Genomic DNA, 20,308 nt, shown 5'->3' with positions numbered 1-20,308 from the left:
TTGAATGGTGTGGGAGTAGGAATGGATTTCCAGAGGAAAAAATGCAGACTACAGGACTCAGATGACCCTGAGGACACAGATAAACTTCCAAGTGTTTCAACGAATCTTTCCATTCCCCACTATCCTGTCAGAACTGAAGAAGCTTCTTGGATGAGAAGTGAGATGTCTTCAAGAGAAAAAAACAAGAAAGTCCAGTTGCCTCCTGAAAAAGCACCTTTGGGACAATATGGAAGTTATTTGTAATTACCTTCTTCCTGTTTTTTGCTTTTTGGATTTATTTTACCTTTCCCAATTAGCCTACAGTTCAGAAATGTCCTGATGATTTCCCATTCAAATATTAATGTCCAACCCTGAGGTTGTTTTTTTTTCTAATTAGCTACGTTTGCATGGACCTAGCTTTTATATAATGCCACCTAGTGTGACATTATATAAAAGCTAGCAGCAAAATGAGGAAGGCTGACTCTGCTTTTTTCCAGTTCAAGGATTGCTAAGGAAATTGGGAAGTGACCTGATCCTGGAAGTTAAGCAGATTCAAACCTGAACTATACTTATATTGTATGCAAATTGATCTTTATTAGAAAGCCAATATTATTATGGTATTGGTCTGTCCCCAACTCCTGTTTTCTTCATTAAGGTAATCCTTGACTTATGATCATCCCTTTAGCCACTAGTCAAGTTATGATCCCCAAAAGGGGGTTGAAGTTCCGATGACCAACATTCTAGTTTATTCATAACTACAGAAGCTCACTTAATTGACTTTAAGCCAATTACTCTCTTTCAGTTCAATCTACCTGAAGATAGAACACGAGGCCCCACACACGAGGGCGGTCACACACTGGACCTTATTTTTGTATCGGAACAGTGGACGAGTGATCTGGGAATAGGGGACTTAGTCATTACTCCCCTGTCATGGTCAGATCACTCATGTCTCCGGCTCGACTTCCCTGCCGCTACCCCCCACCGCGAGGAGGCGGAGCCAGCCTGTCCAAGCTGGTACCGCCCCAAGCACCTGATGGAACCGGATAGGTTCCAGACGGAACTTGGGCCACTACCTGTAGCCCTGACCCGCGCTCGGTCGGAGGACCTAGTGGCCGCCTAGAATATGGCGGTGGCTGGGGCCTTGGACCGGGTTGCGCCTTTGCGACCTCTCCTGCGGCAGCGATCCACCCGAGCTCCTTGGTATACCGAGGAGCTGAGGGTGATGAAGCGCCATAGGAGACGTCTAGAGAGCAGGTGGAGATCCTCACGCTCCGAGTCTGATCGAACACAGGTAAGAGCCTATTTATGGACCTACCTTGTGGCATTGAGAGCGGCCAAACGTAGACATTGTGCTGCTCTTATTGCGTCCACGGATAACCGCCCTGCTGCCCTGTTTAGGGTGACCCGCTCTCTCCTGTCACAGGGGACGCGGGGGGCACCCTTGCAGGGTAGAGCAGAGGAGTTTGGGGAATATCTGCAGGACAAAGTCGCTCAGATCCGGAGCGGATGGGCCCCCTCCAGTGGGCCGGACGAGCCGTCAACAGTGAGTCTTGTGAGACCATTCTGGGAGGAGTTTGACTCTGTTGCCCCCGAGGATTTGGACAGGTTGCGTGGACCGCTGCGACCCACCACATGTTCAATGGACCCGTGTCCCTCCTGGCTGGTACTGGCATCCTGGGAGGTGACACGAGGCTGGCTTCTGGGCCTGGTGAACGCCTCATTGGGTGAGGGCTTCCTACCAACTGCCTTGAAAGAGGCGGTGGTGAGGCCCTTGCTCAAGAGGCCTTCACTCGACCCAATGGAGCTGGCTAATTATCGTCCAGTCTCCAACCTTCCCTTTTTAGCGAAGGTTGTTGAGAATGTGGTGGCACAGCAATTTCCACGACACCTTGACGAATCCGAATATCTAGACCCACGCCAGTCCGGCTTCCGACCCGGGCACAGCACAGAGACAGCCTTGGTCGCGCTGGTTGATGATCTCTGGAGGGCCAGAGATAGAGGTTGTTCCTCTATCCTGGTCCTATTAGACCTCTCAGCGGCTTTTGATACCATCGACCATGGTATCCTATTGCGCCGGCTGGAGGGGATGGGAGTCGGTGGCACCGTTTTACGGTGGTTCGGCTCCTACCTCTCCGACCGGTCGCAATGTGTGTTGATAGGGGGGCAGAGGTCGACCCTGAGGTCACTCACTTGTGGGGTGCCAGGGGTCGGTCCTCTCGCCCCTCCTGTTCAACACATATGTGAAGCCGCTGGGGGAGATCATCCGTGGTTTTGGGGTTGAATACCATCTGTACGCTGATGATACTCAGCTGTACGTTTCAACCCCAAATCACCCCAGCGAGGCTGTCGAAGTGATGTCCCGGTGTTTGGAAGCCGTCGAGGTCTGGATGGGGGACAACAGACTCAAACTTAACCCCTCCAAGACTGAGTGGCTGTGGCTACCGGCACCTCGGTTCAGTCAGCTGACTCCAACGCTGGCCATAGGGGGCGAACAACTGCCCCCTGTGGAACGGGCACGCAATTTGGGCGTCCTCCTAGATGCCCGGCTGTCAATGGATGACCATGTGGCAGCCGTGGCTAGGGGGGCGTTCCCCCAGGTTCGCCTGGTGCACCAATTGCGCCCCCTTCTGGACCGGGATGCCCTACGCACGGTCACTCATGCACTGGTGACGTCTCGCCTGGACTACTGTAATGCTCTCTACATGGGGCTTCCCTTGGGACGCGCACGAAGACTGCAGCTAGTCCAGAACACAGCCGCGCGGGCAGTCATGGGGAGTACTAGGTACTCCCACGTAACACCGCTCCTGCGCGAGCTGCACTGGCTACCTGTGGTCTTTCGGGTGCGTTTCAAGGTTTTGACCACCATCTTTAAAGCGCTCCATGGCATAGGGCCTAGTTACCTGCGGGATCGCATCCTCCCACACACATCCCTGCGGCCAATTCGCTCTCACAGGGAGGGGCTTCTCCTGGTGCCGTCCACTAGGCAATGCCAACGGGCGACACCAAGGAGTAGGGCCTTCTCTGTGATGGGCCCAACCCTCTGGAATGACCTCCCCCCCGACATTAGAACCACCACTGACTTCCGCTCCTTCCGGCAGAAACTGAAGACACACCTGTTCCGACTGGCTGGCCTGGCATAATTTTTAACGTCTACCTCCTGGCATACATATTTCCTACTGGTTTTTTAGGGGACTTAATTTTATAGGACACTGGGGTTTTAAATTTTGTATATTTTAAATTATTTATTTAGCAATTACAGTTCTGTCTATTTTATCCTCCTCTTATTTATGTATTTATCCATCTAATAATTTTAATTGTTATTAAGTATGATGTTTTTGATATGGACTGTACACCGCCCCGAGTCCCTTTTGGGAGAGGGGGCGGTCTAGAAGTGCTAATTAAATTAAATTAAATTACCTCAAATGGTTACATTATAGGGAAAAATGGGCAAGGGACCGGGGGGGGGGGGGGGAATACTATGTATCTTGGGATCCTCTATGAAAAGTGGGATATAAAGATTATGTAAAATAAATAAATAAACCCCAGGAACAAAAGATAATTTTTAAATGTGATTCTTCCAAATGAATGGTATATGAAACTGTAGTATGAAATGTCTGATTTCTGGGTTTGTTTTTTTAACAAAAGCAATATTAATGTGGATTATGGGCTTCATAATGCTGTATTGTTTTATCAAATATATGTTCAGTATATTTGCAATAATTCCAGTAAATCCAAAGCAATATATAAAGTTATTTGCACAAATGTCTTGAAGTTCCCACTAGATATCACTAAAAGCATTGCAATATGCCTTGGCACTTAACATAAATTGTGCGTATTTCAAAAATGACAATGGAAGACACTTCCTGTGAGGCCATGGCATCTCAAATGTCTCTGCCAAAGCAGGGCAGTGTTTATGGAATATATCAGTGGCTGGATGCTGGATCCTGGGTGGTGGAAATCTCTCCAGAAAAAGAAGAAATTGTGAGATCGCTCACATGTACCCTGGACAACTGCTCCTCCTGCTTAGACTGCAAGAACGGAGGTTTTTCGTTTATTTGTGAGTTGAGCAACTGGGAATTGAGGGAATATTCCACCTAAGCTCACAGTTGTTAATACAGCTCAATCAAGTCCCATTTCTTAATTGCCTTTGGAATTACTTTTTACTGCTTTTGAAATAATCCTTTATGAAATACATTTAGAATGCAAATTTAAGGATTTTGAAAAATATTAATTTTTGGAATAAACAGCAAAAAGATGTACAGAGTGTTGATGTTGGAAGGTTCTAAATGGATTAAAGGGCCAGACGGATTTGAAATAAGAATATAAAATTAATTATAAGAAATTTTTCCAAGAAAAATTGCAGTTGTTTTGGAAAAGCATGATAATATAGGACTGTGAACGTTGCACACTAGAGGGAAGTAGAAGAAATTAAAGATGACAATTAATGAAGCAGGATAATCAGATTTGACACACTAGAATAAAATGGAGCAAAATACTTAACAATGGATCTTTTATGGAGACTTGTGAACAATAGAGTTGGAAATTAATTTTAAGAATATGCAAATGTTCTTACAAAAGAAGAACAAGCTATATCAGATAAGACTTAGATTCTTTTTAATATGCATTTAAACATGAGAAGTTACAAGAATGATATAGAAAAGTATGGAGGGTATACTGAATATACAAATGAAATTGGATGAGGTCTTGATATTTGAAAAAGAGAGACAAGTATTAAAACAGAAAAGTTTTGGGGATGATTTTTTTTTACTAGATTTACAAAGAGATCTGTTAAAATTTTGAAGGATATTCTGAGAGGAGACCAAGAGATGTAAAGAAATCAGACATGGGAAGAAAAAAAACGTGTTGTATTTTAAGAAAAGGTGATAAGTTACTAAAATTATTTGTACTTGTCATAATGAAGAGGGAAGTTACTTTTTTGTTTTTTGTTTATATTTTATTTCTTTTTCTGCTCTTTCCATTTTTCCTTTTCAATTTTATTTTTTGTAGTCTCTATAAATTTTTATTTTTTTATCATTGTAAACTTTAACAGAAAGTATTTTTAAACTGATTTGGAAGAGTTGCTTCAAATCTCATTAAGTATAACAGTTCTCACTTATTCGTTAAGATATACACGTTTTCCAACCTTGCACAGAAACTTGGAAAAAATTGGATGTTTTGATGAAAAGCAGAGAGATAATTGCTGTAATTAAGATCCAAAGACTTTTGAACAATTTTCAAACCATGTGACCCTAGATTATATGTTCATATTCTGTGAAATTCTACATAAAATGTTTTTAAAACCCCATTTTTATATATTGCCATTATATAGTAGAGCTAAGCTGTAACTTCTGAGGAATTTTGCCAATGTAAATTACAAAAAAATAAAGCATTATTAGATGTAGTTGTAATGCATTATTAAAATAATTTATAAATCTATTTATTTGTAAGGCCACTTGATTTATAACAACTCTGGGTGGCAAACAATAAACATGGATTGCAAAAAATAATTAGCTAAAGAAAAAGCAAACAACCCACATCATGTATTTTTGTTACAATTTTGTTGTTAATTTGAAACAAATAGTGTGGAGGGAAGAGGAAGAGTTGAGCTATTGAAAGTATTTAACAAATGTTGACATGTTATGTCAAAACTTTTAATTGTTCTGCATACTCTTAATACAACAGACAAATGCATTTGATTTATATACTGATCTATCTTTTATTGCAGTCTCAAATTATCCCATTTGGACACATTATGCAAGATCAAGCTCTCTAGAGATGGTTCTAATGCTGGAAAGAAGATGATGACCAGCAAAAAAGGTCTCAATTACAGTGGTAAGAGGTCCACTGTTAGATCATCTGAAATATCCGATTAGGAACAGGTCATCATGGAGGAAATCTGTGATTACTAAAAGTCAACACCAACTTGATGGATGATTATGATGCTTCACAGTATTTACTGACTCTTAACATAAAAAGAATCCTATTAAGACAGATGATTTGATAGAAATTTCTAATAACCCAGCTAATGCATCTGTCTTTTTACCACAGTTACGAAAAATACTGTATTTAATTTGGAATAACTGATTAATTTTCCATGGTACTGAAATATTTGAATGTCTTTTACATGTACACTTATTTCTTATAGTAATAGTGCAGCACTTTAAAGACTGCAGCCAGGACAATATCACTAAAAGGGGGGGGGGGCGGGGGGAAGGTATCAATATACTCCAAGGATGCTCAAATAAACCAATATTTGTGGGATGGGATGGAGAAGAGAAGATGAAGAATCAGCCGACAGCCGCTTCTGCGTGTTGCATTTTTGGCCTCCGCGCGTCATGTTTTCGGCCTCCGTATGCCTTATTTTTTGCCTCCACACGTTGCATTTCTGGACCATCCCAAGGAGCAGGAATTGGCGGTGGCAGCAGCATGCTGAAGCTGACCAGGCTGTTTGCTGTTTGCTGCAAGGACGCTAGCCAGATGAATACCGATGGATGCAGGTATGCAGAGGCAGAATTTTTTTTCTTGTTTTCCTCCCCCAAAACTTATGTGTGTCTTATACTCCATAGTGTCTTATACTCCAAAAAATATGGTAAGGGCTTATTTATTCATGTTGCAAATGTATTTGAACAAATACTTCTAGCCTTATTCACATTCTTCTCTATCAGCACAAGAAACTTACTTTGAGACCAGGACTGCAGCTGCATCACGAGACTTATCACTTACAACAAGGTATGACTAAAAGTAAGAAGAGATTTGAATTGCAATTTATTATATTAAAATTGATCATACAAAGTAAATTATATAAACAAACTTCAGTGTGTGTTTGTGTGTGTACGGAGATCAAGATGGATGAAAAGTTGAAAATCGAGAAGGATAATTTAAAAAACTACATTTCTATATAGAATGTTAAGCTAGCATATAAATAAACTGCCAAAAAGTCTGCAAAATTCAAAGATGTGGAGGATAGGCACTTGTAAACAAAACTGTCTTCAAAATTGCTTTAGGAACAGTTTATTTTAATTGCCCACTGCATTTTCTTTTTCAACATTTATGTGCATAGAATCAGAAAATGCATGTTTCTAAACAAAATACTTGTTTTAAACTCTGCAACATACTACAGTGTTAGTAAAGGATCATGAATTAGAAAATAAAGTATGCAACATCAAAACAAGCGACACCTTCGTTATCAAAGCTGATTCTATAAATGAGATCCCCCCCACCCATCAGTATACAATAAGTTTGAATGATTATTATAATTTGTGTAACAGGATTAAGCAGGGAAAAAAGCTATGTTTAAGTTACAATCACTTTTTTTAATGAAAGAAACCATTCTATAAATCATGATTTTATGCAACTACACCTACTTTTGCTACTGCCAGAATTCGATCCATTGTTGATACACGAGGGCATCCTTCTACGGAAGAGATATTTCCATCTAGCCGTACCAAATCAAATGGGATCAAACATGTTACAGATAACCACAACAAGAGCATGTAACGAGTCTCCCAGGTCTAGCAAGACAGAAAAAGAATAAAATACATAGTGAATGCTCTCAGAAAACTTCCAGTGTACAGTGTAAAAACTATTTCTACTTGCAAAATCGCGATAGAAAATTATCTAGATAATAAATTAAGACAAATATGAGAAAAAGGGAGGCATATTTGGTTCTATTAGGATATGGTTTGTGTTGAACCCAAAGACAATGTAAACATAAACACTAGCGTTTTTGAAAGATACTTTCAATGCAAAACATTTCAATCACTTGGAATAGCTTGATACAAACTGTTCAAAGCTCAAGATATTTTGTACTTGACGTATTTTGTTTATCTCTCGCATAGATCCATTAGTAGATAGATTCTGAAACAGTTTTGCCATTCTGTTAACTTTTATCAAGTTAAAAGTTAATAGCTGGTAATTTTCAAACTACGACTCAGGAACAAAAAATAATTGTGACAACTGTATGCTTCGAAGCAAAATGATCCGCACTCACCAAAACTAACCTAGATATCATGTTACCTAGTAACAATTATTGAATCCAAACTTAGTTGGGGGGGGGGGTAGATTGTGTCTCCTCATCCTAATATTGTATTTGCCTTCTGGTAAGTTTGCACCATCGGAAAGGCATCATAATATGCAAATAGAATAGGCTTGTATTCAAGCAATATAAATGAAGGCAAAGATATACTCTGATACATTAACTGCGCTAATACAAATCTAACAATAGTTCTCAACAAAAGGTGCAAAGAAAGGACAGGATAGGTACAAAGATAAGTACATAAAATATTTTAAAGATCAATACATAACGGTGCTCATCTCCGTTTCAAAGTCAAAGAGCCAGCACTGCTTGAAGACGTCTCCATGGCAGGCATGACTAAACACCAAAGGCGCACGGAATGCTGTTACCTTCCCACCAAGGGTGGTTCCTATTTTTCTACTTGCATTTTTACATGCTTTCGAACTGCTAGGTTGGCAGAAGCTGGGACAAGTAACGGGAACTCACTCTATTATGCGGTGCTAGGGATTCGAACCACTGAACTGCCGATCTTTCTGATCAACCAGCTCAGTGTCTTAGCCACTGAGCCACCATGTCCCTTGATCAATACATAGCAAGGACAAAATATTCTTTAAAATCTATATACACATGCAAGCATACAAAATGTCAAAATTCAGCCATTTAAATGGCTGGGAGATGAAGACAAGACATTCTAACAGAAACTAATACCACAACTGAAAACATCTCTCCCTTCTACAAAATGGGTGGCTACATAAATGAATGTATAAAGCAGTTCATTCATTATAATCTCTGCAGTAATACTGACAGTAATACCAAAGCTTGTTAATGTTTCAGCAGCCTGCTTTCAATGGGGACAGTAACAGCTATAATGGAATGATAGCATACCTCATATTCTTTTGGATTCTGAGTGACAAGCATATCTAGAACAGGCTGTACATCTGCTACTTCATGAGGAAATAATCGCAATAAGGTTTTATATCCTCGTACCTAGGTGAACAAAAGCATTTGCAGTTTAATGATTCATCTCCCTTTATGGAAATGTAAAAATGAATTCAATTGTTTAATTAATATTTGACATCGCACCGGCTCTCAAGCTCAAGGAAGCTTTCAAGTTATGCATTTGCAACACAATAGGCAAACAGTTAATATTTATGTAATCAATACAATGACAAAAGTCACAAAGTATCAATAATAATAGTACAAATATAAAGTGATTACAGTTTATTTTTTTTTATTATTCACATTTATAGACCGCCCCCTCTCCCGGAAAGGACTCGGGGCGGTGTTAAATTGCATATATGTAAGGATCTAATAAAAAGGAGAGGGAGTTTCTAGGCTCTGTGGAGTTTATTTAAGGACTACTAACTTTTCAGTTGCAAACTATGAAAGAGCAATTCTATAAAGCTTAGTCCTTTATGATTATATCCTCTCCACAAACCACTGCAAAACTAGAGTCAGAAGTCTAAATTATTCATTTGACAATAACTATATTATGAATGACTGTCCCTCTTTTATCTAATTTGAGAATATAACAGTAAAGCCATATTACTATTATATCAAAATTTAATTTTACCTTTGAAATAATGTAGAGAAACTGAAAGGCTAGATGCATTAGAAGAGGAGGAGATGCTTCATGTCGGATAATATCTAGCAACAAATTCAACATCCACTCTAGAGAAAACATAGGGAAATAGGTGAGGTGATAAGGGAAAAGTTACTTGAGTTTTTTGTCTCCCGCTAAACAGACTCACAAATAAGTATCAGAATGGATTACTTAATTTGTTTCATGGAAATCACATGTTGCTGTTACTATCTGACACAGTGGCTTTCTTCAGATATATGAAATGTTGTCACATAGTAGAGGGAGAGATTGGACATTCCCTACCGCCCAAAGGGAAGAACCAGAGCCAAGTTTGAAGAGAATGACTATTGGCTTACCTGAAGGGTCGTTTTCTGGGCGCTGCGAAGGAGAGTCCAAGCATGGGTTAAATACAGCCAATCTGCCCAGGACTGAATTGAAACTTTAAGCCATGCCTCTGGTGCTGACCATCTTCAGTTTTTTTCAATGTAGGCGTGGAACTGTTGCGCGCTGAAAATTCTGCTCACAAATCAAACAACCATTCCAAAAAAACAAGTCTGCAACTATATCCAGATGGTCAGTCCAAAAGGTCTGCACGGAATAGCGGAGTTAGACCCCAGGGTGGGGTTGGACTCTCCTTCGCAGCGCCCAGAAAAAGCCAATGGTCATTTTCCTGGGCACTGCTTGGAGAGTCCAATCATGGGACATACCCAAGCTAAATGTCACTAGAGCTGGAAACTGTCGAGTTCAGGGTCTCTCCGTTGGTATGAATGCCCTGAAGGACTCATCTTCCAGAAGCCCTCTCCGCAGAAGCAAATTTGTCCAGTTTGTAGTTACGAATGAACGGAGACAAGAAGTCCAAGTGGCCGCCCTGCAAATCTCCTCTATTGGTGCCTGGGTGGCCCAGGCCGCTGTGGTAGCAGCGCTCCTTGTAGAATGTGTGGTGATATGGCGAGGCACCGGTTTGGACTGGAGAACATGGGCGGGGGTAATGCATGCTTGCAATCAGCATCCGATGGTAGATGAGGAAACTTTCCGGCCTTGGGATGCAGGTTGAAAAGAAACAAAAAGCGATTCAGAATGCTGGAATGCAGCTGTGCGCTTGATGTATTTACGAAGCGTTCTATGAACATCAAGCATGTGCCATCTTTTCTCCTTAGGATATTTGGGATGTGGGCAAAAATCCTGAAGAATGACCTCCTGGGCCCGGTGGAACCAGGAGTTGATTTTGGGAATAAAGGTCAGGTCCAATCGGAGGATCACCCTGTCTGGTTGTATCAAGCACAGGTCCTCCCGAACCAACAGGACTGCCAACTCCGAAATACGCCGCGCAGAAGTGATGGCAATCAAGAAGGCGGTTTTGAAAGTCAAATTTTTAAGGCTAGTGGATCGAAGTGGCTCAAATGATGGGCCAATCAGGGCCCGTAACACAACATTGAGGTCCCATGACAGGTACCTGTGGACAACCGGGGGCCTCAGGTTGGTCGCGCCCCGCAGGAAACTACGAATAGTGGGGTGGCGACCAAGAGACGAATGTTCATCCAGAGCAAGAATGTAAATAACGCAGCCACCTGACGCCTGAGTGTATTAGGCGCCAGGCCCTGAACTAGTCCATCCTGCAAGTAGTGCAATATCTGTGGAATCGTAGCCGAGGTCGCTGTCACGCCATGAGTTGTACACCAGGTGTCGAAAGATCTCCAAGTGGCATCCTATATCATGGTCATAGAGGGCCGTCTAGACGCCTGAATGGTGTGGATGACCTTGGTGGAGAGTCTGCCCCTGGTCAGGAGGTCCCTCTCACATGCCAGACGGCTAGCTGTAGCCATTGGGGCTCTAGATGTTGCAGCAGCCCCTGGCTGAGAGAGACCTCGTGTTGGGGAATCCACCATGGGGGATTGACAGAGAGACTCACCAGGTTGGCGAACCAGGTTCTTCTGGGCCAAAACGTGGCTATGAGCAGGACCTCCACTCCTTCCAATAGGATCTTCCTGGTCACCCTGGGGAGGAGAGGCAACAGTGGTAAAGCATATAGAAATCCTGATGGCCACGGGCAGTGAAGAGCGTTGACCCGTTCAGCTTGCGGGGTGTGGAACCTGGCAAAGAACTTGGGAAGATGTGTGTTCCCGGGGGTGGCGAACAGGTCAACTAGCGGTCGGCTGAACCTCTGAGATAGTTGGTGGAACAGGTCTGGATGTAGACGCCATTCTGAGTGGTCAACCGTGGACCTGCTCAGCCAATCTGCTTGGATGTTGTTGACCTCGGAGATGTGCTCCACCTGTATCGAGAGCAGGTGTTTCTCCGCCCATCTTTCCAGGGAGTCGGCCTCTGCCATCAGTGATTTGGATCGCATGTCCCCCTGGCGGTCTATGTGCGCCTTTGTCGCCACATTGTCTGCAAGCACCATCACATGATGACCTTGGATGTCATCGAGGAAGTGAAAGAGAGTGAGCCTCACCGTTCTCAACTCCAGTCAATTGATGCTGTGTGTTGTCTTGGGAGTTGACCACCTGCCTTGTGCAATATGATTGTGTAGGTGGGCTCCACAGCCGAAGAGGCTGACATCCATCGTGATGGTGAGACGGTCCGGTTCCTTGAAGGGAGTACCCTTTGCCAGGGAGGAAGACAGCCACCACTTGAGGGAATGACGTACCTTCGGTGAGACCTGCACCATCGCCTAGGAGTTGCTCTCATTGGCCCTCTGGTAGGGCAGAAGGAGACACTGTAGGGGTCGAGAATGAAGCCTCGCCCAAGGCATGATGGACAGACAGGAGATCATCTTCCCTAAGATAACTGCACAATCTTGGCGTGGGAGGACTGCTGCACCTGCAGGATCCGTTCCTTGAGGCTCGCCACCCGCTCTGGTGACAGGAAAACCTGACAGCTTACGATGTTGATGATGGCAATTAGGTGCTGCAGCCTGGTTGTCAGCTCTAGATGGCTTTTTTCCCAGTTGATTGAGAAGCCGTGGTCTTGAAGGATTCTCATTGTGTAACTCAGGTCTCGTATCACTTGTTGGCATGACGACGATTGGATAAACACATCGTCCAGGTAGCAGTGGAGTCGCACTGGACGGGATATGAGGAAGGCCACCACCGCTGCAAGGATTTTTGTAAACATTCTGGGGGCCAATGACAGGCCGAATGGCAAAGCCCTGTACTGGTAGTGGCTGCCTGCATAAAAGAATCTCAGAAACCTACGGTGGGTCTTGCGAATAGGGACGTGGAGGTAGGCCTCTTTGAGATCTATGGATGTTAGTAGATCCCCTGGCCTGATGCAGCCCAGGATTGACTGAAGGAACTGCATCTTGAACCTCCTGTAAGCTATGTGGTGGTTTAGCTTTTTTAAATCTAGGATTCCCCTCCACCCCCCGGAATTCTTTGGAACTAGGAATAGGATGGAATGAAAGCCTGTCCCCTCCTGACCTGGTGGAACCGGTTCTATGGCCTGATGTCCCTGAGATGAAGCAGTGGGACAAAACTCCTGCCCCTCCTCCTCACTCTCAGATATGGCAAGCCCATGCCTGGGCTGGGCCTCTGGAGAGGGTTCCCTAGGAGAGACCGGCTTGGAGGCCTGGGCCTGTTGTTGGGCCTTGGAAAACTGCTTCTCTTTTTTTTTTTGAAAAGAATTTTTTTTATTTTTGGTTAAACAGACAAACACAACACACACAAAAATAATCTTTTGTTACATATTGTAGAAGTGTGTCGATTGGTTACAAATAACTTTCGTGCATCTCTTCCACAGTCATTACTTATAGTTCATATCACATTGTATATTTTAAATCAAAAATATTTATATATCTTACTATCAACATCCCACAATTCTCATTTGACTATAATTGTTTTAAGGTCCTTTTGCATGAAATAATCCAAAATTGAAAACACAACACAACCACATAGTGACATTTCATTAATTATTTCTAATATCATCCAATAACATCACACCTTTAAAACATGTTCTAAGTAAGAATTAATTATGATTGATAACAAAATTTCTAATCCTCTTTTCCAAGTCGCTGTTTACTATTTGTATCCCAATACCTTTTATTGAGTCAGTACATATATATATTGTTAAGTATATCCCTTGTCATTTCATTGTTATTATTATAATTGTTATTTATTAATAGAAATTTATTCACTAATTACAACTGGTTTCCTCTCTTCAAATCAACACGTGTGTACCTTGTTATCATTATCAATTATTTATTTAACATATCACTCTAAAGATTACTAAATTACTAATCACTAATCATATTGTAGAAGTGTGTCAGTTGGTTACAAATAACTTTCATGCATCTCTTCCACAGTCATTACTTATAATTCAAATCACATTATGTATTTTAAATCAAAAATCTTTATATATCTTACTATCAACATACCACGCTTCTCATTTGACTGTGATTGTTTTAACATCCTTTTGCATGAAATAGTCCAAAATTAAAAAACATAAGCACATTGTAGCATTTCATTAATTATTTCTAATATCATCTGATAACATTATCCCTTTATAGCATATTCTAAGTAAAAATTAGTTATGTTTGATAACAAGATTTCTAATCCTCCTTTCCAAATTGCTGTTTACAATTTATATCCCAATTCCTTTTATTAAACCAGTACATATATATATTGTTCACTATATTCCTTGTCATTTCATTGTTATTGTTCTAGATATTATTTATTAACAAAAATTCATTTGCTAATTACATCAAATTTCCTCTCATCAAACCAACACATTATGTCAATTATTTATTTAACATAGCACTCTAGAAATTACTAATCACTAATTACTAAAATTAACTAATTTTTATTATCAACTTTCATATATCAACTTTCATATATCTTTCCAGTAATAATACAGTCTTATTTCTTTTGCCATTTGTGGAATTGATATTCTATTTAATTACTTAATAAAATTTTTGTGGACTTCTCTCCGCAGCTTGTTGCTTATAGCATCACTTAAGTAATCTCGATTCCCTCCATCTGCTATTTTAATCAGCTTATCTTTGGTTGTCAATCTTGCTTCTGAGAAGTTCTCTCTCCTTAAATCCATCGTTTTTCCTCTTTTTTTTTTCCATGCCTTGAAGTCCAGGGTATAGTTCCTGCCGATCTAATTCCCTTTTCCATACTCCCCTTTCCCCACTTTCAACCACGTTCACTCCACTGGTAAAGTAATTAGTTCTCTTGTTTTTATAATCATTTTCCCCTTCAATTTTGGGGACTCTGACCCCATCATTTTTTGCTGTTATAAACTCTATTTTTTCCATCTTCTTCTCTAAGGCCTTCTGCCAGTGGAGGGTATCCTTATTTGCGACTGAGCCCTGCTTAGACCCCTGCCTGAAGTAGGGCTTGTTCCCCCTGATGGCCTCCCGGGCTGCCTTGCCAGCTTGTCTGGAATATACCCTGGTGGAAGGCACTGGCTGCTCTGAACCCTCAGGGGCCCGGTCTGCCATGGCTGGAGTGTTGGGAATTAACTGCTAAGGCAGGGAAACCCCACTCACCACCTTCACGGTAAGAAATAGTTGCCAAAGCACTCAGAAGAGAGACACTGGAGGCAATAGGTAGCAAAGCCAGCCAATGTAGATAAAAGTGAAGCCTTCCGGTGCGAGCCCCAACTGCTCCCAGCACCACGCAGGTCAACAGATGTTGGAGAATGACCCAGAGGAGCCACGACCTCCTTTGCTGCCACCTCAGTTGCTCACAAGTAGAGGAAAACGAGCCAAGCCGCTGGCAAACCGGACAAAAAGGCTCCACACGGCGATCTGCAGAGCTAGGCGACCAGGCAGCTGCGGCTAGAAGTGCGGGAAACCGAAAGCAGGAAACAAAATGGCAGCCAGAAGTTTTGATCTCTTCAAAATGGCCACCCAAAATTGCTACCGGAACTCTCTGGGAGCCCTGAAGCACCGCGCCGATCACCGGCTCCTTTAAACGGCCACAGTTGGCGGCAGCGGAGACCTCAGCAGGGAGCCTGATTGCAGCAGGGAGGCTGCGATCGCGCTGCCATCGGCACTCCGACCCACGCGCCTTCCTCAACAGCTGCCTGCAGCTTCGCGGGGCCCGGGCAAGCCCAGGACACCGGGGAGGCTGAGAAAGGTGATTTTATCCAATTAAGGAAAAATGGAGAAATTTTGCTCACCCAGCCTGCTCACAACGAAGGCAAGGAAAAATTCCTTTATTAAAATGGAGAGTCCAAGCAATCTGTTAGGAATGAAGAGAAACTTGAAGCGCGTCAACTGGGCTGACTGAATTGAAAAAAACTGAGGATGGTCAGCACCAGAGGCATGGCTTAAAGTTTCAATTCAGTCCTGGGCAGATTGGCTGTATTTAACCCATGCCTGGACTTGAAAACAGTTATCCACAGAAACCTTCTAGCTTTATGAATGGTGAGCTGGCAGAATAACCTGCCACATAAAGTAGTGAAGGGTTTTTGTTTTGTTTTTGGCTAGGGATCTTCAGAGAAAGAACAATGTCTGTCATTTGCCAGAGATGCTCTAGTGGTTTCTGTACTGAACAGGGAGTTGAACTAACTGAGTTCTAAGGACCATTCCAGTTTTGTGATTCTATCACCCTTCAACTATAGTCGTGATCATCATTTGTTTATCGCAAAATGTTATTTATGGTACATTTTAATTCATCAATGCTGATCTGCAAGACCAAATGCAGTAGAATAAAAACGATAAGAGAAAGCAATGGTCTGGCTACCAGATTGTGTCAGACCAAGGAAAACAGCCAAAGGAAGATAAATATGGTATCACAATGTTTCACTATTCTATTTCAACCCTAATACTGTAATCTTAATATTGGATAATGGTACGCTGATCATGGAGAAAATCTATGTGGTCGCTCGGAGTTGGAAATGACTTGATGGTACATAATCAGCAAATACAATATTAGGATGATGACACACAATCTGTTCACAGACATTTAAAGATCTGAATTTGGTTTTTCCAGATGCTAAATTCTCCTGATCAGATTATGATTAAGTCTTGCCTGATCTGAGTTTATTTCTCAGGAAAGTATTCGTAAGATAGAAATAAATGTTCTACTGCATACATCTGACGCACTTTCAACAGAAAGAGTAGAGTTGTCCTACAACTCAAATGGGGCACATACTTGGCAAGAAGCACTTGCCATCCCTCTGTGAAAATTCAAAAGATGGGGAAACATGCATTACTTTTTTTTCCATATAAACTTGCCTTATAAAGTAACAAAAGAATTGAACCATGCTTTCAACAAAATAATCATAATTTCCACCAGGGGGGCGGGGAGGGGGGAGAGAGAAAGAGAGAGAGATTTTTCACATTGGAAACAAAAGGTTTCCCCAAAGCCTCTGGGACGAGTTCATTTTCTAGATGGATATTTATTGAAAAATTAAACTGTTCTTTCTTATTCTCATTCTTTTCTTAATCTCTATTAATGATATGAAACTGGAGGTGGATCAATTTCTTTAAGTAAAGGTGCTTTCAGAGGCATACGTATTCTAAACCGAGAAGTCCCAAACACTGGATTAGAAATAAATCTTCTACCACCCACTCTTAAGAAGAAAAAGAAAAATCAGTATCATCCATCCTAATAAAAAATAAGATTTTATCAAAAATTTACAGAATCTCAATATTTACCTAAATGAGGATCCAAAAGATGAGGCTGCTCCTGGTATTTATTCATTATAACTGAAAAAAAAAAAAAAACCATACCCAGTTATCAAGCAATTTTGTAACATGAAAATGACACATCAATGTTTTGGTGTTAAGAAAAGTCTTCCCTAAGATTTTGAACTAAGTAACCCTGCTGTGACTTTTTAAAGTGCAGGTAGTCCTTGACTTACAATCACAATTGGGATCAAAATTTCCATTGCTAAACAAGGCAGGTTGTCAAATGAGTCCTGCCTAATTTTATAACTTTCATGGTTGTTAAGCAAACCGCTGCAGTTAAGGGAATAACATCGTCATTAAGCAAATATAGCTTCCCCCTTTGACTTTGCTTGTTCAAAGCCAGCTGGGAAGATCACAAATGGTGATCATGTGACACCCCCCACCCCCACCCCGGGTTGCAGCAACTGTTGCAAACACATGCTGGTTGTAAAGCACCTGATTTTTGATTACATGACAGTAGGAATGCTGCAATGGTCCTAGGTTTGAGGACCAGTTGTAAGTCCCTTTTTCAGTGCTGTTGTAATTTTGAATGATCGTTAAACAAATTGTTGTAAATTGAGGATTACCTGTACAGCAAATGAAAAAACAGTACTAAGGGTTGGGATATATTCCTTCATTTTTATTTCTAAGCTACTTTAGCTTTATCCTTCCTTTTAATTTCTTATACAGTAAGACTAAAGAGTTAATTAAAATAATTATTAACTTGAATTACATTTACAGAATTATTGTTTTCTTTTTTGAATTTGCTATATTTTATCATAAATTGTTTTCCAGCCATAATATTCAATCTTTATATTTATTGGGTGCATAATTCATTATACAAAAAAAATATGCCACTTAAAGTACACTAGCTAAAAAATAAGCAATGTAAACATGTTACATGAGAGATATAGTGAGTTATAAATAGCATCCTAATAATCAGAGATTACACATTTTATATTTAAAAAATGAAAATGAACTCAAGAGTACAAACTAATGATCTCTATCTTAATGAGACCTTTTATTTTGGATCTTGTTTATGGCATGTGTTACCAACGGAAGAAGGCCAAGAAGGTTACATATACAGGACTATTGGGATTTTGGGGGGGGCAAAGACTGGATAGCTAGATCCTACTAGGCTATTTTATTTGTTCCTCCTTTTCCAGAAATTCAAGATGCCAAAGTTTCCAAAGCTCTTCCAGTAACTGTTGTATGGGCAAAGCATGGCCTACAGAACACTGATTGCCTATAGCCCTTTTCCTCCATCCTTTACAATTCTATAAAATCAATGGTGACAGTGGAGTTTCTCACTTATTTTTGGTGAAGAGAGAACTAAACAAGGTTAACACAATATCAACATTAAAAAATAACCCTGTACTTTCTCAAGAGTGGAGAAAGCAGGCCAAAGATTCTAGTCCTTTTCTAACACACTTTATTCCAACTAATTTACCTGGGTATACACTGTATATTTATACCAATGAATAGCATCTTAAATGACAGCGGTCATTGTTACTATTATAATAAAAATGTGCTTATGTGCTAATCTTGTATAGAATTACATCCAACCATTTATGGTCAATGCGCTTTCGCACCATTGTATTACATTTAACAACAGAAGGCAGGTACTATGCGACCACTTCTGTTTGGAATTTCTCAGACATACGGCCTACCTCCTGGTATTCAGTGAAACTGAAAACACTACACTGGATATGAGCTGCATAAAAGTAGAGAAATTCACCCCAAAGAAGTAATACGCAGGGCCATAATGTAACTTCTGTATTTCTCTATTCTGAAAACTTCAGGAAAATTAAGATTGTATATAGTATACTATTACAGCAACTACTGTAATATGACAAATCATCACTAGATGGCAATCCAAGATAAATTAAACAATTGACTAACGATACTGAATAAGCAAGCTAAACAAAATATGCTTTTAACTGTCATATATAATGTATTTGGGTTAAGGCACCAGGTTAGAAACTGGGAGACTTGAGTTCTAGTCTCATTTTAGCTATGAAAGCCAGCTGGGTGGCTTTGGACTGTTTACTCTCTTTCCGTCCAACTCACTTTGCATGGTTGTTGTTGTGGAGGAAAGGAGGAAGGTGTGTTGGATAAGTTTGCTGCCTTTAGTTATGTGTAAAAATAATAAAGGTGGGAAATAAATAAATAAATAAATAAATAAATAATTTTTTTTGGCTACCCAACTCGCTAACTGCAACTGTGGGTGACTAATACAGGATTAAAAACAAAAATAAAACCAGCAGCATAAAATCAACATTGAAGAATATAACTCAAGCCTTGAAATAGTAAAGAGTTGGTGAAGTCTACAACCTTGGGTTATTCCTAAATCATATTTATCACCTGGAGGAATATAATGACCAGGATACAAATCTTCATTCTAATTAAGTTAGTGATGTATTAGATTGACTTTTTTAACATGACTTACTAAAACATTTACAGGTAGACTGAAAATGATTAACAAATCTATCGCAAAGCGACATGATCCTAAAGTGAAACATCATGTGTCAGTGCCTGACTTATGACATCAGTTCCGGCTGCAGCCATTAAGTGAATCATCCATGGACATTAAGTACAGTGTTACATGACTGTGACTTCCAACTTCCTGCCAATTTTCCCACTAACCTGGTTTATCAGAAGCTGGCTTCTGATGTAAATGGTGAACAAATGACCATGGGACACTGCAACCGTACAAAATGTGCACTGGCTGCTAATGTCCCAAATTGCTATCACATGATTGGAGGGAAGCTGAAATGGCCATAAGTTCAAGGACCAGTTATAAATCTTCTTTTTCAGCACTGTCATGACTTGCTGAATGAACATTTGTTAAGCTACTTGTATTATAGTATTAGTAAGATTAGTAAGATTATGAAAGAACAAATTTAGCATAAAAGCAAAGGCTAAGATCTTCATTATTGTTCTAATTGAATAATTTTTATAGAGAAGGGCTTTACTACTTTCCCAGTTTCTCTACAGCCCCTCACTCAATATCACTCAATATCTCTCAAATATCTGTTCCAATGGGGTCAAACAATTTTCAGAATAATTTAGGATATCATTATGGACTACACATTTAATAAACTAGGGTTTT

The 20,308-nt window shown here is 40.7% G+C and overlaps 1 protein-coding gene across 3 annotated transcripts in view; it reads right to left on the bottom strand.

Annotated features, from left to right (window-relative positions):
* The window catches only part of TBCD (tubulin folding cofactor D), a 177,794-nt gene that overhangs the window by 152,559 nt on the left and 4,927 nt on the right, over positions 1-20,308 (bottom strand). For all 3 annotated transcript variants that reach the window (XM_081935046.1, XM_081935048.1, XM_081935047.1), the window contains exons 3-7: positions 17,185-17,235; positions 9,567-9,664; positions 8,879-8,980; positions 7,344-7,490; positions 6,659-6,714 (exon numbers count right to left, since the gene is read on the bottom strand). In XM_081935046.1, coding sequence (XP_081791172.1) covers positions 6,659-6,714; positions 7,344-7,490; positions 8,879-8,980; positions 9,567-9,664; positions 17,185-17,235 — 454 coding nt within the window. The remainder of the gene's footprint in view (positions 1-6,658; positions 6,715-7,343; positions 7,491-8,878; positions 8,981-9,566; positions 9,665-17,184; positions 17,236-20,308) is intronic.

Source organism: Natrix helvetica (genome assembly GCF_964273705.1).
Source record: "Natrix helvetica genome assembly, chromosome: 1".
Lineage (NCBI taxonomy): Eukaryota > Metazoa > Chordata > Lepidosauria > Squamata > Natricidae > Natrix > Natrix helvetica.
The sequence above is the reverse complement of the archived record's forward strand: the minus strand, read 5'-3'. Positions and strand labels throughout refer to the sequence as shown.